Consider the following 20,842-nt stretch of genomic DNA (forward strand, 5'->3'; position numbering starts at 1 on the left):
CAACAGAAAGCTCTGTTGGTGGCAAGAGAGAAGGGGGGGGGGAGTTCATTTGTGTGCTCAGTTGTATGGCTGTGCAGCGAGCTTTTAAAGCTGCAGAGCACTGAATTGTTAAAAATAACCTGGTCACTAGGGGAGTGTAAGCCTATGGTCCTTAAGTGATTAATGGGCACCTACATAGAGCATGTGCACTTTATCACTGAGTTGGGCAAGGAGGTAATCATACAATATCTGACTGATTTTGTTTACTTAATGGTGTATATCCACCTTTACATGTATTCAGGATTAGGAGCAGGGGCGGCGCCAGGGGGGTGCAAGGGGGTGTTCGAGCACCCCCTAGAATTGTCCAAGCACCCCCAAAGCACCCCCTGGAGTGAACTGACTTCAGGCGTCTAAAAGACGCCAAGTCAGTTCACACAGCGGCAGCACGGAGCAGCAGGCAGGGCTACGGTAAGATGGCCGCCCGGAGCCCTGTTCTGCAGACTTCGAGTCTGCAGTGCATGGCTTCGGGCGGCCATTTTCCCGTAGCCCTGCTCTCTGCATGCAGGCAGGAAGTCTCGTCGTGACGTCGGGAAGGAAGAGGATCGTGGGCGCGCGGGCGCTGCGCGCCACAATGAGGTCGGGACTCGGGACAGGAGGTCGGGAAAGAAGGTCTTCTGGCTGTAGGTGAGTAAATGGGTTTTTCTTTTCTTTTTCAGGTGATGCTGATTGTGCATATTGGGGTCATATCTGCTACGGATTGTGCATATTGGGGTCATATCTGCTACGGATTGTGCATATTGGGGTCATATCTGCTACGGATTGTGCATATTGGGGTCATTTCTGCTACCTATTGTGCATATTGGGGTCATTTCTGCTACCGATTGTGCATATTGGGGTCATTTCTGCTACCGATTGTGCATATTGGGGTCATTTCTGCTACCGATTGTGCATATTGGGGTCATTTCTGCTACCGATTGTGCATATTGGGGTCATTTCTGCTACCGATTGTGCATATTGGGGTCATATCTGCTACGGATTGTGCATATTGGAGTCATATCTGCTACCGATTGTGCATATTGGGGTCATATCTGCTACCGATTGTGCATATTGGGGTCATATCTGCTACTGATTGTGCATATTGGGGTCATATCTGCTACCGATTGTGCATATTGGAGTCATATCTGCTACCGATTGTGCATATTGGGGTCATATCTGCTACCGATTGTGCATATTGGGGTCATATCTGCTACCGATTGTGCATATTGGGGTCATATCTGCTACCGATTGTGCATATTGGGGTCATATCTGCTACCGATTGTGCATATTGGGGTCATATCTGCTACCGATTGTGCATATTGGGGTCATATCTGCTACCGATTGTGCATATTGGGGTCATATCTGCTACCGATTGTGCATATTGGGGTCATATCTGCTACCGATTGTGCATATTGGGGTCATATCTGCTACCGATTGTGCATATTGGGGCCATATCTGATAACGATTGTGCATATTGGGACCATATCTGATAACGATTGTGCATATTGGGACCATATCTGCCACCGATTGTGCATATTGGGACCATATCTGCCACCGATTGTGCATATTGGGACCATATCTGCCACCGATTGTGCATATTGGGACCATATCTGCCACCGATTGTGCATATTGGGACCATATCTGCCACCGATTGTGCATATTGGGACCATATCTGCTACCGATTGTGCATATTGGGACCATATCTGCTACCGATTGTGCATATTGGGACCATATCTGCTACCGATTGTGCATATTGGGACCACATCTGCTACCGATTGTGCATATTGGGACCATATCTGCTACCGATTGTGCATATTGGGACCATATCTGCTACCGATTGTGCATATTGGGACCATATCTGCTACCGATTGTGCATATTGGGACCATATCTGCTACCGATTGTGCATATTGGGACCATATCTGCTACCGATTGTGCATATTGGGACCATATCTGCTACCGATTGTGCATATTGGGACCATATCTGCTACCGATTGTGCATATTGGGACCATATCTGCTACCGATTGTGCATATTGGGACCATATCTGCTACCGATTGTGCATATTGGGACCATATCTGCTACCGATTGTGCATATTGGAGCCATATCTGATAACGATTGTGCATATTGGGGTCATTGGACGTGTTTTTTGTTAAAATCTGCTCACATTACGTGTATTTTCTTGAGAAAACCTGCACAATTATGTGAATTTTCTGGGAAAAGGGTCACCAAAACTTGGGCCCTCTGTCTTTGCGTTGCACTTTTAAAGGGAACCTGAGGTGAGAATAATATTGAGGCTGCCATATTTATCTCCCTTTAAGCAATACCAGTTGCCTGGCTGCCGTGCTGGTCCTCTGCCTCTTATTCTTTCAACCATAGACCCTGAACAAGCATGCAGCAGGTCAGGGGTTTCTGACAATATTGTCAGAACTGACAACATTAGCTGCATGGCTTGTTTCTGGTGTAATTCAGTTCACTACTACAGCCAAATAGATCAGCAGGGCTGCCAGGCAACTAGTATTGTTTAACCTCCTGCCGCCCGCGTCACGCCAGTAGGCGTGGCCGCGGCGGCAGCCCCAGGACCGCCTAACGCCAATTGGCGTAAAGTCCTGGGGCTCTGTTTAGCATGAGATCGCGCGCATGGTGCGCGCGCATCTCATGCTCGGAGGGCGGAGCTCCGCCCCGCCTTCAGTCTCCGAGCGGCTATTGCCGCTCGGGAGACTGTTAGACGGCGATCACGCCGTCTATTTACTAGGTGCAGCGCTGCGATGAGCAGCAGCGCTGCACTGGGGACAGCCGTGTGACACGGCTGTCCCCATGGGGGACAAGAGAGCGATCGGCTCTCATAGGCAGAAGCCTATGACAGCCGATCGCCGTAATTGGCCGGCTGTGGGGAGGGAGGGAGCGAGGGAGGGAAAGCAATTAAAGGAATAGGTTTGTTTTTTTTAAAAAGTGACAATATAAATATTTATTCTAAAAAAAATAAACATGGGGGGAGCGATCAGACCCCACCAACAGAGAGCTCTGTTGGTGGGGAGAAAAGGGGGGGGGGAATCACTTGTGTGCTGAGTTGTGCGGCCCTGCAGCTTGGCCTTAAAGCTGCAGTGGCCAATTTTGCTAAAAATGGCCTGGTCACTAGGGGGGTTTAGCCCTGCAGTCCTCAAGTGGTTAAAAGGAAATAAATATGGCAGCCACCATATCACTCTCACCCTGGGTTCACTTTAAATTACAGTTAGCCCCGCCCTCATCCGGTCATGACCACGCCCATTTTTTCGCCGCGGCGCGCTTCGCGCGACGCAGGTTGTAGCCACACCCATTTTTTGCCACGGCGCACTTCGCGCGCCGCAGGTCGTCAGCTCCCCCGGAAATTGGTCCAGCACCTGCATAGCACCCCCTAAAAAAATTTCCTGGAGCCGCCACTGATTAGGAGTATGTTCATACCATGTAGTAATATGGGACTCCACTAGGGTCTCCCATCGTTCCAGTCCCCTAATGCTCTGACCATAGAAAAGGTTATTGATCCGCGGCAGTACAGTCCTTGCATCTAGTGTTGATTGGGTCCGACTATGCCGGCACTGTACATTCAATTCTGACTTCCACACAATGTATTGTCTGTCTTCGCCGGTAATTGAAATTCAGGGATCTGATCAGAAAAAGTAAAACTTAATCCTGTTGTCTTTGTTTTCAGATGTACGCAGCCGGCCTCTGCCAGTCCTTCCTTGAGCTCTTCAAAGACATAACCGTCGAAGGTCAGGTGCAAGTACTGAAGGTACAAACACATTCCAACAATGGAACATGAAGTATCGCTATAAGCAACTCATTAAGCATCCATTGCGCTCTGTACTGGGTTTATTGAGTCGGCAGCATGCTTCTGCTCGGTGGAAGGTCAACGTAAAAACTGTTCATGTAAATGGTACTTTTAGCATTCAGCCTTCATAATATAGCAGACAGACTTCATTTTCATGAAAAGTATGTGCTTGTGTAAGCTGCTAAGTTTGTAGGGATTTAAGTGAACCTGGTGGGGAGTAAGAGTCATATATCAAACATTGCTGCTATACTGCTGGCGGTGTGAGGTTCATAGCATAGCCCTCTGTCCTCTGCCAGCACATAAAGTGAATACAGTATGTGAATACGGTGATGATGCCTGCCCTAGTCAGGTCATATTGCTTTACAGCATTGAGACTGGTGGCTGACAGCTCTCTGTTATTGTCAGGGGCATAATATAGGTACAATATAAACATGTGGCTTAGCTGTTCATACTGCTTGCTGGAATGTAGCACATTACACTGTCTATTGGTTTTACTTTACCTATTTGTTATAGTACATACTGTACATTTTAAGGTCAAGTATTGCAAAAAATTGTAACATATTAAAATACATGAAAACACCCAAATGGAAAGTACATCCTAAAATGTGCTATAAATTACTTTTCTCCTATGTTGCTGTCACTTACAGTAGGTAATAGAAATCTGGTTTTGGACTAGCCCATCTCCTCATGGGGGGATCCTCAGGGTCCTTTTACAAGGAGGCAGTGTGATATATTTACCGCACCTCGCCGTAGCCTAATGAAGATCTCTGGGGGCACATTGCGGTACGGTGTCCTGGAAGTGGCCTATCTAACACGGCTAAGTTCCCACTGTAGTGCATGGTATTTTATAAGCGTTTTTTAATGCAAATTTTCATGTTTGAATTTTTATTTTTTTTTGCCAAGGCCCTAATATACATGTTCTGCCTAGTGACAACATGACTAGTTTCTGTTTCCAGGAAGAAACTGAATAAAAAAAAAATCATGCTGTATGCAAAAAAAAATGGAATATGAAAAAATGATGCAGGGTGTCCGTTTTTTGTTTGTTTGTTTCCTTTTAACAAGCAATCATATGAAATTTTGCACGAAATGGAAACTACACACTAATGTGAATTTTTGTTGTGAAAATAAGCAGAAAAATCACACAAACGAAGCCTAAGGGCCCGTTTCCACTGCCTCCGAATACTCAGCTATTGCCTGCATGCGGACGAGGAAATGCTACCTATTCAGACAATAGGCTTGCCATCCGAATTGCATGCCGGTACGATTGTGTATGGCATGCTGCAGTTTTTCGTAGCATGCAAGTGAACCTTGCACAGCTATAGCGCTCCTAATGTGGCTTCGCAGCAGCACAGGTGCCACGTCCAATTTGGAAACTGATGCGGCACCCATTGGAAATATGTCCTAAGAGAAATGCAGTGTTCCTGTTCTTTGCTTGCATTTCTCAATGTGGCATGAAGACATATCAACAAAAGTTGTTTAGGTTATATCTTTAATGAATAGCTTTACAAGATTTCCTTGCAAGCTTTTGTAACTTTACGTTTTTTTTCTTCAGGCATAATGCAGAAGTGGATCGGAATGGTACAAAAGTAACGTAACATACAGAGACTTATATATGATTTAAAGCGAAAAGGTGACAAAAATAAATCAATAAGTTAAAGGGACTCCGAGCAGTGCAGAAACTATGGAAAGATGCATATCGTTTTAAAGCTCTCTTTCTCCTCTTTCCAATGATATATAAAACGCCGCCCTACGCCTTTTAGTTTTCGCTATTTTTGCGATTGAAATTGCCACGGCCGCGATTTCAATCGCGAAAATAGAGAAAACTAAAAGGCCTAGGGAGACGATTTAGGTGTCGCCTGAAAGAGGAGAAAGAGAGCTTTAAAATTATATCCATCTTTCCATAGTTACATTGTATTACACAGGACGACACTTTCCCCATTGTCAGCAGCTCTATTCAGCAGAATGGAGCTGCTGACTTTAGGAAAAAGTCGCCCTGTATAATACAAGTAACTATGGAAAGATGGATATCATTTTAAAGCTCTCTTTCTCCTCTTTCAGACGACACCTAAATCGTCTCCCTGCGCCTTTTAGTTTTCTCTATTTTCGCGATTGAAATTGCGGCCATGGCAATTTTCAATCGCGAAAATAGCGAAAACGAAAAGGCGTAGGGTTGCAGTTTATATATCATTGGAAAGAGGAGAAAGAGAGCTTTAAAATGATATACGTCTTTCCATAGTTTCTGCACTGCTCGGAGTCCCTTTAAAACATGGAAGAGAAATCAAGAAATGATTGATATTCGCCAACTGCCATTATCTATACCACACCCCCAAAAAATATGATAGTTTATACATATATAGAGAGAGAGAGAAAGAGAGATTGTTTGCTTGGCATTTGAAATCAGCTCTTATTTCCCACAATGCGACAAGGTTCAAAGACAGGAAACTGTCAGGACATCACACTGTGGGAGGGGTTTTACTACAATATCAGCCATACAGACCCCCTTGATCATCTCTTCGAGAAAATATAAAGATTTCTCGTGTGGGAAAGGGGGTATCGGCTACTGATTGGAATGAAGTTCAATCCTTGGTTACAGTTCCTTTTTAAAATGGTCTGAAAGTAAGTATTTTTTCTTTGCTCTGAAAGATTACTTACAGCATTAAACCTACTATCACAAAAATAAAATTATAGCAGGACAGCATTCAAACAGTTAAACACAGCATTTTGTTCTGCAGTGGAAAGCTCCTTCAGCTTATGCTCCGCATCCGAAAAGGAGATGACATTATCTTTTGCTTACATTCCTCTGTTGTTACATTCCTAGCTGTACTGAAAGGGAGCTCTCTCTGCTTAAAGCATGCACACCGTTGAGAAGAGCTGACTAGAAGATTTTCATATATAATAAACGCTGCTTGAATAAAATGCAATGGCAGCTTTAAGAGCAGATAAACTGTATTTTGGGAACTTGTAATTTGTAAAAGGACAATATTACTTGTGCGCAAAAGTAAATTTAAAGATAACTGGATGATAAAAAGTAGGAAAACACAGTTTTATGGAATTTTATGTCAGAGTTGTATTCCACTTTAGGTCTCTGTATGTTACTTTACTTTTGTAGGGTTCTGATCCAGTTCTGTATCATGCCTGTAGAAGAAACTGAAAATGTCATGCCTGTAGAAGTTTTGTAATGAAATATTGTAGAGTTAGTCATTCAAGGTCCTAAACATCTTCTGTTATGTCTCCGGATTCTCTCCATGGCCACCTACGACTGGCTCAGTGTAACCTGTGGAAGTTGTTGGTAAGTTTCAGCACTGCCATTCATGGTAGTTTTGTTATCGATTTCTTCTCTCATGAATTGGAACCTTGAAGGCTGAATCACAACACAAAGCCATGCAGGAAGTGTCTGTGCTTTAGAGGGAGGAAATATTTGTGGATCGATCTTTATCTCGTTGATTACGATACACGGTTTGAACATGGAGACTAAAATTGATGTATTTTACTGCAATAAAGCATTGTCGTCTCCTCGGAGCAAAGGTTGTGTGCCCGCTTTCAGCTCCGCTATTTTCCCAGCATCTGGCCTGGGCTGGCTATAGATAACCAGAGTGTATTTCTGTCATGTCTCCAAAGAAATGGAAGAAAAGAATACTGAAGACAAATAATCTCACACATCTGTGCTGCTTATTCTTATAAGTCATTTCTTTCTTTCTGAAGTGATTTGGAAATCAATATGGTGCTTGATAAATGCAGTGGAGTGGCTCAGTGTATCTGGAGGACGCTGGAGAACTATGAAGAGATGTCCTGCGGTTGTCTGAGACTCAATACATGGCGCGTACAAATATGCATTCTTCTATAATGGGCCGGTTTCGGCAGAAGTTTGATAGATTTTTATCTCAACTCTCCTCTATCTGTTTCAGCAGTGAAAATACAAAGAAAAATCTAAAGGGATCTCGGCTGAAAACCACATGATGCCAGCAGAAGCACTTAACACCTTCAAAAAGCAGAGATTGTTGGCTCCACTTCTGTACTGGCCGAGCCCATAAACCAGGGATGTCAAACTTTGTCATGTCAGGGGCCAAAATCTAAAACCTAGTCCAAGCCACTGGCCAAATTGTTTATTAGGATTTAACAGTCTCAAACTAAGTGGCATAACTATAGCGACCACGGGAGCCAGCCCCCCCCCCCCCCCCCCTTCTGCAGAGTAGCACAGTGGAGCAGTTTAATATTTATCTGCTTTAGGTCTCTTCTGATCCTCCTGATAGTCGCATGCTCTACACTGCATGGCACTGGATCTTGAGGCATATCATGTGATGTGGAAAAGGACGTATGCAGCATAGAGCGTGTGACTTCCAGCGAGAACAGAAGAGACGCAACGCATCTCTGGAGCAGGTAAATATTATACTGCTCCACTGCGTTATTCTGCTATGTGTGGGAGATAGTGTTGGGTGGAAGGTGTTTGTCTCTTACAAGCCATGTGTGGGTTGAGAGGTTTGGATCCCAGGAGGGGGCTCCATGGGGAGCGGGTGGGTGGGGGCTTGGGTGAGTTGTTGCTGCACCCTGACTCAAACTGTCGATGTTTCGGTCAGGAACACTAACACCGGCATGCTCTCCTGGATGATAAGGCAATGTGCTGTAGTTCTTTAACTGTTTACAATGACTCATATTTGAAACTCTCTAGGGTCACATAAAATGGCATGGAGGGCCACATTCCGCTCGTGGGCCTTGTGTTTGACACCTGTGCTATAAACTATCTTCATAGCCAATCTCATTCAGGGGCCCCTATATGCTAGTGGTGGATGCAGTCGCATCCTGAGCATATCTACTATTGGACACGTACTTTACTTCTGCACGTACCACATAGAGGATTGAACAAGGATAGCCATTTTTTGTGCTGGTGTGATGTCGGTGGTATTCAAATTCTTCATTTCTTTTTAGCCTATAACAAATATTGCATCTTCTCTGCTTCTCACGGCTAGTTCAAACGGGAATTAAATGTGGTGGTTGCGGTTACTGTTCAAGCGCTGTCCAATCAAATTAATGGAAAAAAATTTTAAATAACAGTACTGGCTTTTCCTGTCTGCATATGCACCGCACTCAATCCCATTATCTTGTTTTTTCCTGGATGCTACATGTAGCATCCAGAATCGGTTACAGTCGGCGCTTCTGTGTCCCGCTAGGGGGCTCTGAACATGATGTGATGTTGAAACGCCGGTTATCAAAACTAAATGCTTGCCTGCTTGTTTGCAGAAAGGCTTCTAGCATTGCCTGAAAGAGATGCCCCTGAAAGCCTATGTGAACCGGACCTAAATTAACTTTTGAACTCAGATTTTACAGTCTCTCCATGTCAGCCTGAGTCCTATGTATGTGATGTTGAAGTGAACAGAGGGTCTTATATGTACATCATAAGTTAGCAAAAATCCTTGCAAGACCCTTCTGATATTCTGTTGTAATTAAAGGAAACCAGAGACATTAAAAAAATAAAGATGTGATACTTACACGGGGCTTCCTCCAGCTCCATAAGCACCGCTGAGTCCCTCGCCATCCTCCTGCAGTCTGCCGTTCAGCCGCAATCAGCCTCGGTAATGCACTACGTGGTGTCAGTCGGGGGTCTTTTGCGCATGGGCGGGGGGGTCTGCCCATGCGAAGAAGACCCAGACTGATGCGACTTAGCAAGTTACCGGGGCTGATTGTGGCTGGACGGAGGCACGGGGGAAGATGGCGAGAGACACAGCGTCGCTTATGGGGCTGGAAGAAGCCCCGGGTAAATATCAAATCTTTATGTTTTAAAGCCTCTGGTACACTTTAAGATATTTAACTGAGTCTGTAGAAGGCTCATCACCTGAAAGCCTACTGTTTTTCTTTTAAGTTTGCCAATAAATGGCATCATCCTGATTAAAAACTCTTGCTTTCATTGGATAGAAAGTTTGAGAGCAGACTTACCTGATACCATCTGCATGATCTAGGGCCTCAAACTCTACAGAGTGCTGTTAAACATTGAGGGGACCACCTGCAGAATTTCTATGGTTCTGCAGTCACTGTTTCAAACATTGCAGAGAAATGGTAGCCCACTCAGTCAAGCTGACTATTTATGTAGCAGGAGCTCTGTTATGCCATGTTTAAATCCTATCTGCACTTTTCCCTCCTAGGCCCATTAGCTAACACTAGTGTGGTCCACCCCCTTCCACCACATACTCACAAGACCTCTTCCCCGCCAAAGTTGTAGCCGTGGCATCACTTTGGGCTTCTATTCAAGTCCCTGTCAGCTCCTAGAGGTGGGCTGTTGCATCATCACAGTGACTCAGCTGTCTCAGGCTTGCACCACTCGCTTCCCTCTCCTTTTTTGCTTATTGGCACCAAAGTTGGAAAGAATGATGACCCAACAGTGACACAAGGGTTTCTATGATGCTTGGAGGGTAGTAGTTTGAGGGTGAGTTGAGACTGGATCGATTGGATCCAAAGCTGCTCTGAGCGTGCATACATACAAAAACTCTGATGTAGTTTGGGCTCCGTCTTTTAGAATATTGTAAAAGTGTTCAACATACTAAACTGTTGGACTCTAATCAGCATCTCAAAGTGTCAGACTCTAATCAGCTGTTCTTGCCTGCAGCATGGCTTCAATGACAAGTTCAGACTCTAATCAGCTAATTAACCCAAAACACCTGCAAAGGCTTTATTTCATAAATTACTATCACCTTTTAAAGAGACTCTGTAACATAAATGTGCAGGCGACTTGCGCCTGTGCAGTAGAACGGACCCTATTGAGATCTGCTATTTCGGCTTGCCCCAAGCCGAGAGCCACTACTGCGCCTGCGCTGGAGCCGGGAAGGTAAATATTTACATGCCCCCCGTACGGGGACCTCTAGTGCTGCCACCGTGGGACGGGGAGGCCTCAACAGGATCCCGAGGCTTCCCCCTCCTGAGGTAAGTATCCCCAGGGGAACTTTTTGAAGTTCCATGTTCTCTTTAAGTTGAATTACTAAAATAAATTAACTTTTGCACAATATTCTAATTTTTTGAGTGTCACCTGTAGAAGCTCTTGCATGAGTGATGTCATCTGAATCTGAAAATTAAGTGTCATAAGCAATACTGCTAATATTTTACACTAGACGATATCTATAAATACTCAATAATAATACCAATGTTTGCTTTTTTTAATTCACTAACTTCAATTTTTGGTTTAGTTGGGCTGTAAGGTAATATTTAGACTTCATGTTGGCTTTAAGATCCGTAGGTTGTACGGGGAAGCAAATAGCTGCTTGTGTATCTGAGAGACGGTCTGGAAACGTCCAGAGTATATTTAGCCGGAAGCAATTAAGCCAAAGGCCACACAGGAATGGAGAAAACTTGTCACTCTGAGTTTGAAGAGTCCGTTATAATGAAGCTGTAGGATGAATGATTCCCTTTGAGAGATTTCTGTGTAGCTCTGGAAAAAGGGTGAATAAACGAGGATTGTCAAGATAATTGTTGCTGGTCCCAGCAGTGATCATCCACAGCAATCATTGTGTGAGTATTATACGCTTCAAGTCCAGAGAAATAGGTGACTCAGGACCTGAAGGTAATGGCTGGACATTTTCAGGTCTCTTACACATTATCTATGTCATTGTCCTTGTGTCATTGTTCACTTACAGCTTAGAGCAAGTTGTGCGTGAAACTCCCAAAGAGTCTCACATTCACTTCAAGCTTGAATGAAGAGATGATCAGAAGGAACCTCTGTGGACCACGGAGGTGACACCAGAAGATTTTAACCTTTCTTTCTCTTTTTTTGAGGGGGGAAATCTGTTTTTATTGACTTTAATTAATGATGAACATTGTGCAATCCAATTCAACAATCTTGTATACCAAGAATAAACAGCAAGAGTATGACCTGTAAGGGTATCATCTGACATAATAATGAGGTAGAGCCTCAAGCATTGAGAAAAAAACACTGTTGATTGCAAAGCTAGTGGGAAAGAAAAAAACAGGAAACAAGGTATACCAGAAGGGAAAGATGAAGTGAGAAGGAGTAAAAGGAAAGAGATAAATACAAAGAAAAGGACAAGAAAAGACATGAAGAGGAGGGAAAGAGAGACCTACCTAAGGACCACTAGCCTAAGATATGTTGAAACGCTCAAGCACTGTTCAGTGCTAGGTGCACACGATACAATTTTTTCTGACAGATCTACTGTCAGATCGATGATTTTCGATAGGTCCGATCTGATTTTCGATCGATTTTCTGTTCACTCCTATGGAAAATCGATCGAAAATCAGATCGGACCTGTTGGAAATAATCAATCTGACAGTAAATCTGTCCGAAAATTGTATCGTGTGTACCTAGTATAAAGGTGCCTTCAGACAGAGCATAATAACTTGAGAACTGAAAAAGAATTGGTACATGGAGATAAACAACAGAAATATCAAAGGCGAGAAGTAAAACTCTAACCACATGAGGAAAACCCTCCAGCACTGAAAACTAATGATGGGCACGTCTAGGAGAACTCATGGAGAAGCATGTGATCAGTTTGGTCAGGTGATAGATATGGAAGTCTATGATTTGCTAAAAGCAGGATGTGATCATAGCAAATCAGAGCTGTGCAAATCTCTCGGCTGATCAAACAAATTGCATGAATCTTCATGAGTTCTCCTACACATGGACATCACTACTAAGAACCTGACCCTGGTAATCTATCTATACGGACTACTGGAGTATGAATTTATCTACTTTGTCCTTGTCTGAGAGGACAAATTACTCCATCCTCATCACGTCATTAGGAGGAGCCACCAAATAGGAGATTTTAATTTAAATGGCTTGATGTTCTTTAAAGTGGTGTGAAATAGCATATGCTATTTCACTGACGAGATTTCCCTTCAGTCAGGGGCACCTCTAGCTACTTAATACTAAAGGTACCTGTGTCTACCTAATGCCAAGGGACACCTGTAGCTACCTATGACAAGGGAAGTAAGGGAGAAGTCACAGCTGGGCCAGCCAGCATGCTTATGGTGCAGTTCAACAGGGGTTTGTAGGTTCATGGAGGATAAAGTCTAGGGTGCCAGGACATCTGTGCCTATAGGCTCCTGTGATGTAAATCTGGGCCTGGAATTGGAGCGATGTTTTAGAACATGTTGATTAAACTGATCCCTTCTTCAGAGAGCCTGAAGGCTGCCCTTTAGCCACTTGGGTTGTCCTGTTTCGTTGCTGTTGTTTGATCTGATTTTCTAAGGTTTCCCATTTCAAAAAAACAGAAAGAGAGAACTTAAAGTACCCCTGAACGATATATTTAGTAAAAAAAAAAAAAAAGACCACCACATAGCCCGCCTATTCTGCGTTACACTTGCTGTCTTCTCCGCCCTGCCAGCTCTTCCGCTATGCAAAACGCAGCCTGGGGGAAATGGTCCTTGCTGCAGTGGCTAGTCCCCGGTCCTCCCTACTTCCCAGTCTCACTGTATTTCCAGTATTAACTTACTCAATGCATCAGAGTAGCTTTTTTTTTTCTCCAGCTATAGGGATCTCTGTAAAATAAGGCTGTTTACAAAATTCACAAAAATGGAAACAAGTAAAACATTTTCTTCTCAAAAAGACTAGTAGTTTTTGAGAAATTTGATTTTAAAACATTCCAAGAAAAATGAGTACCGTAAAATAATAATTTAATATTTGTATAGGCTGCCACTAGAGCGCACTCTGTAGGCAGTAGCAGTGTTAGGGAGTCTTGCCCAAGAACATCTTACTGAATAGGTGCTGGCTTACTGAACAGGTCTCCTATGTCAGAGGCAGAGCTCTTAACCAGTACACTATCCAGCCAAAATGACATTTTGCTGCGGTACGCTATACTCTATAGCAATTTCAGAGTTCTGCATACACATTTTATAGCAAACCTGAAATCAATTTAATTTTAAAATCGTAACTGGGTATAATCATGATTGCTAAATTTTATGGGAAATTTTACGTAAGTGAAATTAGCCCATTACGATCATCCAGGGGTCTAGTCCTGGAAAAACCCCTGCGCCGCACGTAGCGCCTAAAAAGGGGTGTGGTCAAGCATAACGTGGACGTGGTCATGGGTGGGGCCAAATATACATGACCTTAGCAGTGATGTAAAAGGTCTGCCAGGGAAGTTTAAGCTCTGTCGTAGTGTAGCCCCCAAAAATAGATGTAATCTGACAGCATTTCACCAAAAAAAACACATAATCTGGTAGAAGTTCCTACAGAATACAGATAAAATGGCAGTGGTTCCCCCAAAATAGACAATGTGGCAGCAGCAGTTCTCCCAACATACACATAATTTGGAAGCAGTTCCCCAAAATACGCAAAACCTGGCAGTGGATCACCCAGAATACACGTAACACCCAAAATACATATAATCTGGCAGCAGGGGTCCCCCAAACATACACAATCTGGCAACAGTTCCCCAAAATACATGTAATCTGGCAGCTGCAGCTGTTCCCCTAACATACACATAATCTGGCAGATGTTCCCCAAAATACATAACAGCGGTTCCACAAAAATGCAGATAATCTGACAGCAGTTCCCCCAAAATAGGTACCCCCAGCATAGGTAGCCAGGCCTATAGGTGTCCCCAGTATAAGTAGCCATGAGTATAGTAGTCCCCAGTATATGTAGCCAAAGGTATAGTTGCCTAGTATATGTAGCCAGGGGTATATGTGCCCAGTATATGTAGTCAGGGGTTTAGTAATCCCCAGTATATGAAGCCAGAGGTATAGGTGTCCAGTATATAAAGCCAGGGGTATAATTGCCCAGTATATGTAGTCAGGAGTATAGTAGTCCCCAGTATATGTATCCAAGGGTATATTTGCCCAGTATATGCAGTTAGGGGTATATCTGCCCAGTATATGTAGCCAGGGGTATATGTCCCAGTATATGTAGCCTAGTGTATATGTTCCCAGTATATGTAGGCAGGGGTATATGTGCCCAGTATATGTAGTTAGGGGTATATGTGCCCAGTATATGTAGTTAGGGGTATTTGTGCCCAGTATATGTAGTTAGGGGTATATGTGCCCAGTATATGTAGTTAGGGGTATATGTGCCCAGTATACGTAGTCAGGGCTATATGTGCCCAGTATATGTAGCCAGGGGTATATGTCCCAGTATATGTAGCCAGGGGTATATGTACCCAGTATATGTAGTCAGGGGTATATGTCCCCAGTATAGGTAGTCAGGGGTATATGTGCCCAGTATATGTAGTCAGGGGTATATGTCCCAGTATATGTAGTCAGGGAGGTATATGTCCCAGTATATGTAGCCAGGGGTATATGTCCCCAGTATATGTAAACAGGGGTATATGTGCCCAGTATCAGGGCCGGGCCGAGGCATAGGCTGGAGAGGCTCCAGCCTCAGGGCGCAGTGTAGGAGGGGGCGCAGAATTCATTCAGCTGTCATTCCTAATTGTGTTTGAAGCAGAAAGAAATAAGAAAAGGGTATACATGGTAGTGACTGCAAGCCAGATAACTAGATATTAAGGTGTTGGGGAGGTTGTGGGCCCTGTGGCGCTTCTTAGTCTAACAGCAAACAATGTGTGATGGCTGGGGTGGCAGGGATGGAGGGGCGCACTTTGGTGTCTCAGCCTTGGATGCTGGAGGACCTTGTCCCAGCTCTGTCCAGTATATGTAGGCAGGGGTATATGTCCCAGTATATGTAGCCAGGGGTATATGTGCCCAGAATAGGTTGTCAGGTGTCCCCCCAGCATGAGGGGAACAGCGCAGTGGAAGGAGAGCTGTGCGGACAGCGGGGAAGGGGGTCCATCTCCTCCCCCTTCCCTCACCGTAGGGCTCTCCATCCCTCGCTTTCCCCTCCAGAACTAATGTGCGGGCGGCTGGCAGCGGGCGGGACTTACCTCTTCCTCGTTCCGGCGCAAGAGGGAGCACTCCACTGCCGCTAGTCTGGTCTAGACCAGAGCAACGGCACGCAGATCTTACCCGGATCGAGGTAGAGGTAAGTCCCACCCACTGCCAGCCGCCGCACATTAGTTCTGGAGGGGACAGTGAGGGATGGAGAGCCCAAAGGTGAGGAAAGGACGGGGGGAGATGGCCCCCCGTCCCCACCGCTGCTCACAGCACTCCTTCCACTGCGCTGGTCCCCTCCACACATGCCAGGGTGGATGGCGTCCACCCTGTGAAGAAAGATAGTGGACGTCGTCCACCCGCATTCACGCAGGACTCGACCCCTGCAATCATCACTAGGACAGAGGAAGGCACAAAGTATGGCAGAGGTGGTACATAGTGGCACAGAAGGGGACACTGAGGGGATAGAGGTGCCAGTTGGAGGGCAGAGGTGGCACAGAAGAGGACACTGAGGGGATAGAGGTGGCAGTTGGGGGAAGAGATGGCACAGAGGGGAACCCTGAAGGCACGGGGGCACAGAGGGAGGCACAGTGTACCGATTTAAGAACAAATTCAGGTTAAGAACACACCTACATTGGGTCGTTAACCTAGACCTACCAGTACTGTGGAAGGAAAGTCACTGTCACTGATATAGGGAAATCTATTATTGGCGTCTGTGCTAGGTGTATAGTTGGCCTCTGGCAGGCTAAGCACGGGAGGGCTGCAGCAAATCGTGCTAGGGATTATTTGGAAAGGAGATATAAAACCTGCCTGGATTAGAAAGTTCATGTTACAGCTATTTCAAGTCTGGCAACTTGAACAAGACCGTGCGCTTATATCTCTTGCCAAGTATATTGTCATAAATTCAGTATTTTGTATGTTCAGTTAAATCTGTCCTATTAGAAAAAAAAAGTATAAAAAAGTATTTTCTCGTCTTTTGATGTGCTTAAGTAGCTTCAAAAGGAAAGACGTTGCCGATACTTCAAAGATTGCGACAGTTTTTTGCAGACCCAGCATGCTTTGCTCGGACCCATCTGAACACGGTCTTTATTATCGCTACCACTCTTTGACCTACTTTCTCCCAGAAGCATCTTGTCATCTGGGTAAGATTCCATAAGACTGTCTTCATGGAAGCACCAAGTGGGATTGGCCTGGTCAGCAGTCTCATGACCATTCTAGTTTATGTGCTACTTTGGTATTCATTACAAGGGCTAGGATAAGGCAAAGCAGACCATTTTGGCACTGGTGGTGCTATGGTAAAATGAGAGCTACATAGAGCGCAATGTTAGAGTACCACTGTTGCGAAAATCTTAAAATTTAAAATACATTATATGTAAACATATACAGATAAGAAGTGCCTTTCTCCCAGAGTATAATGAGCCATACATTACTTTTCTCCTTTGGTGCTGTCACTTACAGTAAGTAAGTAGTAGAAATCTGAAAGAACCAACAGGTTTTGGACTAGCCCATCTCCTCATGAGGGATTCTCAGGGATTTCTTTATTTTCAAAAGCACTTAGTGATTGGCAGTTGCTCCATCTAACTATTAGACGGCCAGCACCTGATCAATAGTGGAGGGAGTTTTGTATTTAGCAGGGCTGCGGAATCAGAGTCGAGGAGTTGGAGCAATTTTGGGTACCTGGAGTCGGAGTCTGTGGTTTCTTAAACTTAGGAGTTGGATGATTTTTGTACTGACTACACAGCCCTGGTATTAAGCAGTGAAGGCGGAATAGATTAGCAGCGATTGCTGGGGCTAGGTTAGTGTTAGGCATCTGGCGGCTGGACAGTGTAATGGTTAAGGGCTCTGCCTCTGACATGGAAGACCAGGGTTCGAATCTCGGCTCTGCCTATTCAGTAAGCCAGCACCTATTCAGCAGGAGACCTTAGGCAAGTCTCCCTAACACTGCTACTGCCTATAGAGCGCGTCCTAGTGGCTGCAGCTCTGGCGCTTTGAGTCCGCCAGGAGAAAAGCGCGATATAAGTGTTCTGTGTTTGTTGTTTGTTTGTTTGTAAAGAGAGAGTTAGTGTGAGGATAGGGTTAGTTTAATGTTAAATATAGGCGAATTTAGCATCCGGGGATCGGTGAGGGTTAGGTTTAGTGTTTTGGCAGATTTCCTGGCCGGGGCGGGGGGCAGCTGGTTAGAGTTGGATATCAATATAGGGATGGTTCATTTGAGATTAAGGTTAGGTTTGTGCGGAAGCTCTCCTTACATACTGAAAATGGTGCAATTAATTATTCACTTCTAAGTAACAGAAAATGGGTTTTTATTGTCGTAACTTTATCCAGTGTGTATATTCTTATGTTAATGACTTCTATTTAATTTTACGTTGCTCATTATATAAAAGGCTCATTTTGACTGTGACTGATAAGTGCTGTAATGCTGTCAATGAATAATGGTATATAATAGGATACTATCCCATATTTAGTTATCTTTAGCCTTCGTAAATGCCTCCACATTCTATTATTTTCTGTATTTAAAGGGTGTCGGCACCTTACAGAACACCGCGCCATTCATTCCATCAGAGGGACTCGCAAATGAAATGATTGTACCATACTGGTAAAGTGAACCTTAAAGCGGAATGAAACCTGGCATTTCTTCTTTGCTCTAGAAAAAATTATTTACAGCATATTTAATACAACCAGCATTTTTTTATTAGAACAGCATTCAAAGGGTTACACACAGGACTTAAAAGTTCAGTGCAGAGAAATCTGGAGCATTAGAAGTGTAGATAATGTTATCGTGTGTGTAATTAATTGTATCAAGTGAGGAATGTGGCACATTCTCTGACTGTGCATGAGCTCCTGGACACAGACAGAAACTCAAAGCATTTCTGCCTTCAATACATAATGAATAAAACCAGTTATTAACTGCCCGAATGCTTGGCATTTTAAGAGGTACCGTCTCAAAAGCAATGACTGCCTTTGAAAGAGAAGGAAAATGTCCTCAGCAAAGCACAGTTGTGGAAGAAAGTCAAAGTTGTCTGAGAGAGACAGTCAGACTCTAAATGGAATTCTTAAAAAAGCTTGCACGACCACAGCTCCTAAAATCACTGCAAAGCTGAATGAACACCTACAGAACATAGTTTCCACAAAAACTGTTTGTCGGGAGCTGGACAAATCTGGATTCCACGGAAGAACTGCAATTAGAAAACCTCTGCTCTCAAAGACAAATGTTTCAAAGCGTTTAGGGTGGTGTAGAAACCACCAGAATTGGTCCCTCGAGCAGTGGAAAAATTTGATTTTCTCGGACAAATCATCGTTTACCTTATTTCCGACTTCCGGCCGAGTGTACGTTTGGAGAGAGCCGAAAGAAGCATTTCATCCAGACTGCCTTCTCCCAACCGTAAAACATGGCGGGGGTTCTGTGATGATCTGGGGTGCTATTTCTTGGAAATCCGACCGGCCAATGATTTCCTTTCATGGAAAAATTATCAGCCGAGACTATTAAGGAATTTTGGGCGACCAAGTTCATCCTATGGCTCAAACTGTTTCCGGAGGGGAATGCCATCTTTCAAGATGATAATGCCTTAATCCATACAGGTAGAATTGTTAAAGAATGTGGCACGAGGAACATTCTAATGAAGTTGAGCATCTCATCTGACCACCACAATCCCCAGACCTGAACATTATTGAGCATTTATGGTCGTTTTTAGAGATTCAAGTAAGAAGTCGATTTCCGCCACCATCGTCTCTAAAAGAACTGTAGTGTGTTTTAACTGAAGAATGGGCTAAAATTCCTTTGTAAACAATTCACAATTTGTATTAATCAATACCTCAGAGAATTGATGTTGTAATTGCCTGAAAAGGTGGACCTACACTATATTAAAATATATTTTGTTGATTTTCAAGTTGTTTCCATTATTTTGTCCAACCCCTGTATGTCAGAGTTTTATACCGCTTTAAGTGAAAATAAACTTATAAGACAGTGGGCTTGATTCACAAAGCCGTACTAAACAGTTAGCACGTGAAGTGCCGTTCGCGGACTTTTGTGCGCGCAAAGTGCCGCGATCGCGTGAATTGCGGCACTTTGCGTGCGCAAAAGTCCGCGAACGGCACTTCACATGCTAACTGTTTAGCACGGCTTTGTGAATCAAGCTCTATGAATTGTATATGTAGTATGTATGATAAATAGAAAATTAGTAGTCTAGAAAAGAGTCTCCTATTTTTATTTTCAGTGTTACAGCTTTATTTTTAAAGAGTAACTGTAACCAAGGATTGAACTTCATCCCAATCAGTAGCCGATACCCCCTTTCCCACAGGAAATCTTTACCTTTTCTCGAATAGATCATAAGGGAAATCTGTATGGCTGATATTGTGGTTAAACCCCTCCCACAGTGTGATGTCATGACCATGGTCCTGACAGTCTACTGTCTGAACCTCGTGGCATTGTGGGAAATACGTTTTTTTGTCCAACTGCCAAGTATGCAATATCCCCCTCTGTGCATAGAACTCTCAGAAAATGAATGTTCCGTACAGATACCCTGGCAGGACTAAAGATGTCAGTACCAGTTATACATTTCAGAATGTAAATCAGGGAGAGGAAAAAAAAGAGTTTACAATGGGCAAACTTTGACTTAAAGAGAGTCTGACGCGAGAATAAATCTCGCTTCAGACCTCATAGATAGCAGGGGCACGTGTGCCCCTGCTAAACCGCCGCTATCCCGTGGCTTAACGGGGATCCCTGATCCCCCAAATCCCCTCGTTTCAGCGGGGGAGCGCTTCCTGGTTGGGGCAGGGCTAACCGCCGCAGCCCTGCCCCACGCGCGTCTGTCAGCGCGTATCTCCGCCTCTCCCCCGCCCCTCTCAGCCTTCCTTCACTGAGAGGGGCGGAGGAGAGGCGGCGATGCGCCGCTGACAGACGCGACTGGAGGCAGGGCTGCAGCCGTTAGCCCTGCCTCCAGGAGCGACCAAGTCTGCGACCAAGTGTCGCAGTGGGGGGTTTGGGGGTGAAGGAACCTCCGTTTAGCGGCGCTATAGCGGCGGTTTAGCAGGGGCACACATGCCCCTGCTAACTATGAGCTCTGAAGCGAGATTTATTCTCGCTTCAGAGTCTCTTTAATAATCTATAAATTAATGTTGTAAAAAATAAGCAATTTTATTCATTATTTTCACTACTGTTCCTTTTTAAGGTAGCATGGGACTGTGACAGTTGCAGTTTAGAATCTACACAATCCACACTGTCTTTTAAGCTTAAAATGTTAAAGAAGTAATTACTATTTAAT

The 20,842-nt window shown here is 44.3% G+C and overlaps 1 protein-coding gene and 1 long non-coding RNA gene across 3 annotated transcripts in view; one reads left to right on the top strand and one right to left on the bottom strand.

The window, feature by feature from the left end:
* The window catches only part of IPO11 (importin 11), a 604,534-nt gene that overhangs the window by 353,274 nt on the left and 230,418 nt on the right, over positions 1-20,842 (top strand). For both annotated transcript variants that reach the window (XM_068249679.1, XM_068249671.1), the window contains exon 24: positions 3,702-3,782. In XM_068249679.1, the coding sequence (XP_068105780.1) occupies positions 3,702-3,782 (81 nt within the window). The remainder of the gene's footprint in view (positions 1-3,701; positions 3,783-20,842) is intronic.
* Positions 1-20,842, bottom strand: part of LOC137528414 (uncharacterized) — a 39,827-nt gene that overhangs the window by 12,910 nt on the left and 6,075 nt on the right. The gene's annotated exons all lie outside the window — the stretch shown is intronic.

The sequence above is a fragment of the Hyperolius riggenbachi genome, chromosome 1, assembly GCF_040937935.1.
Source record: "Hyperolius riggenbachi isolate aHypRig1 chromosome 1, aHypRig1.pri, whole genome shotgun sequence".
NCBI classification, from domain to species: domain Eukaryota; kingdom Metazoa; phylum Chordata; class Amphibia; order Anura; family Hyperoliidae; genus Hyperolius; species Hyperolius riggenbachi.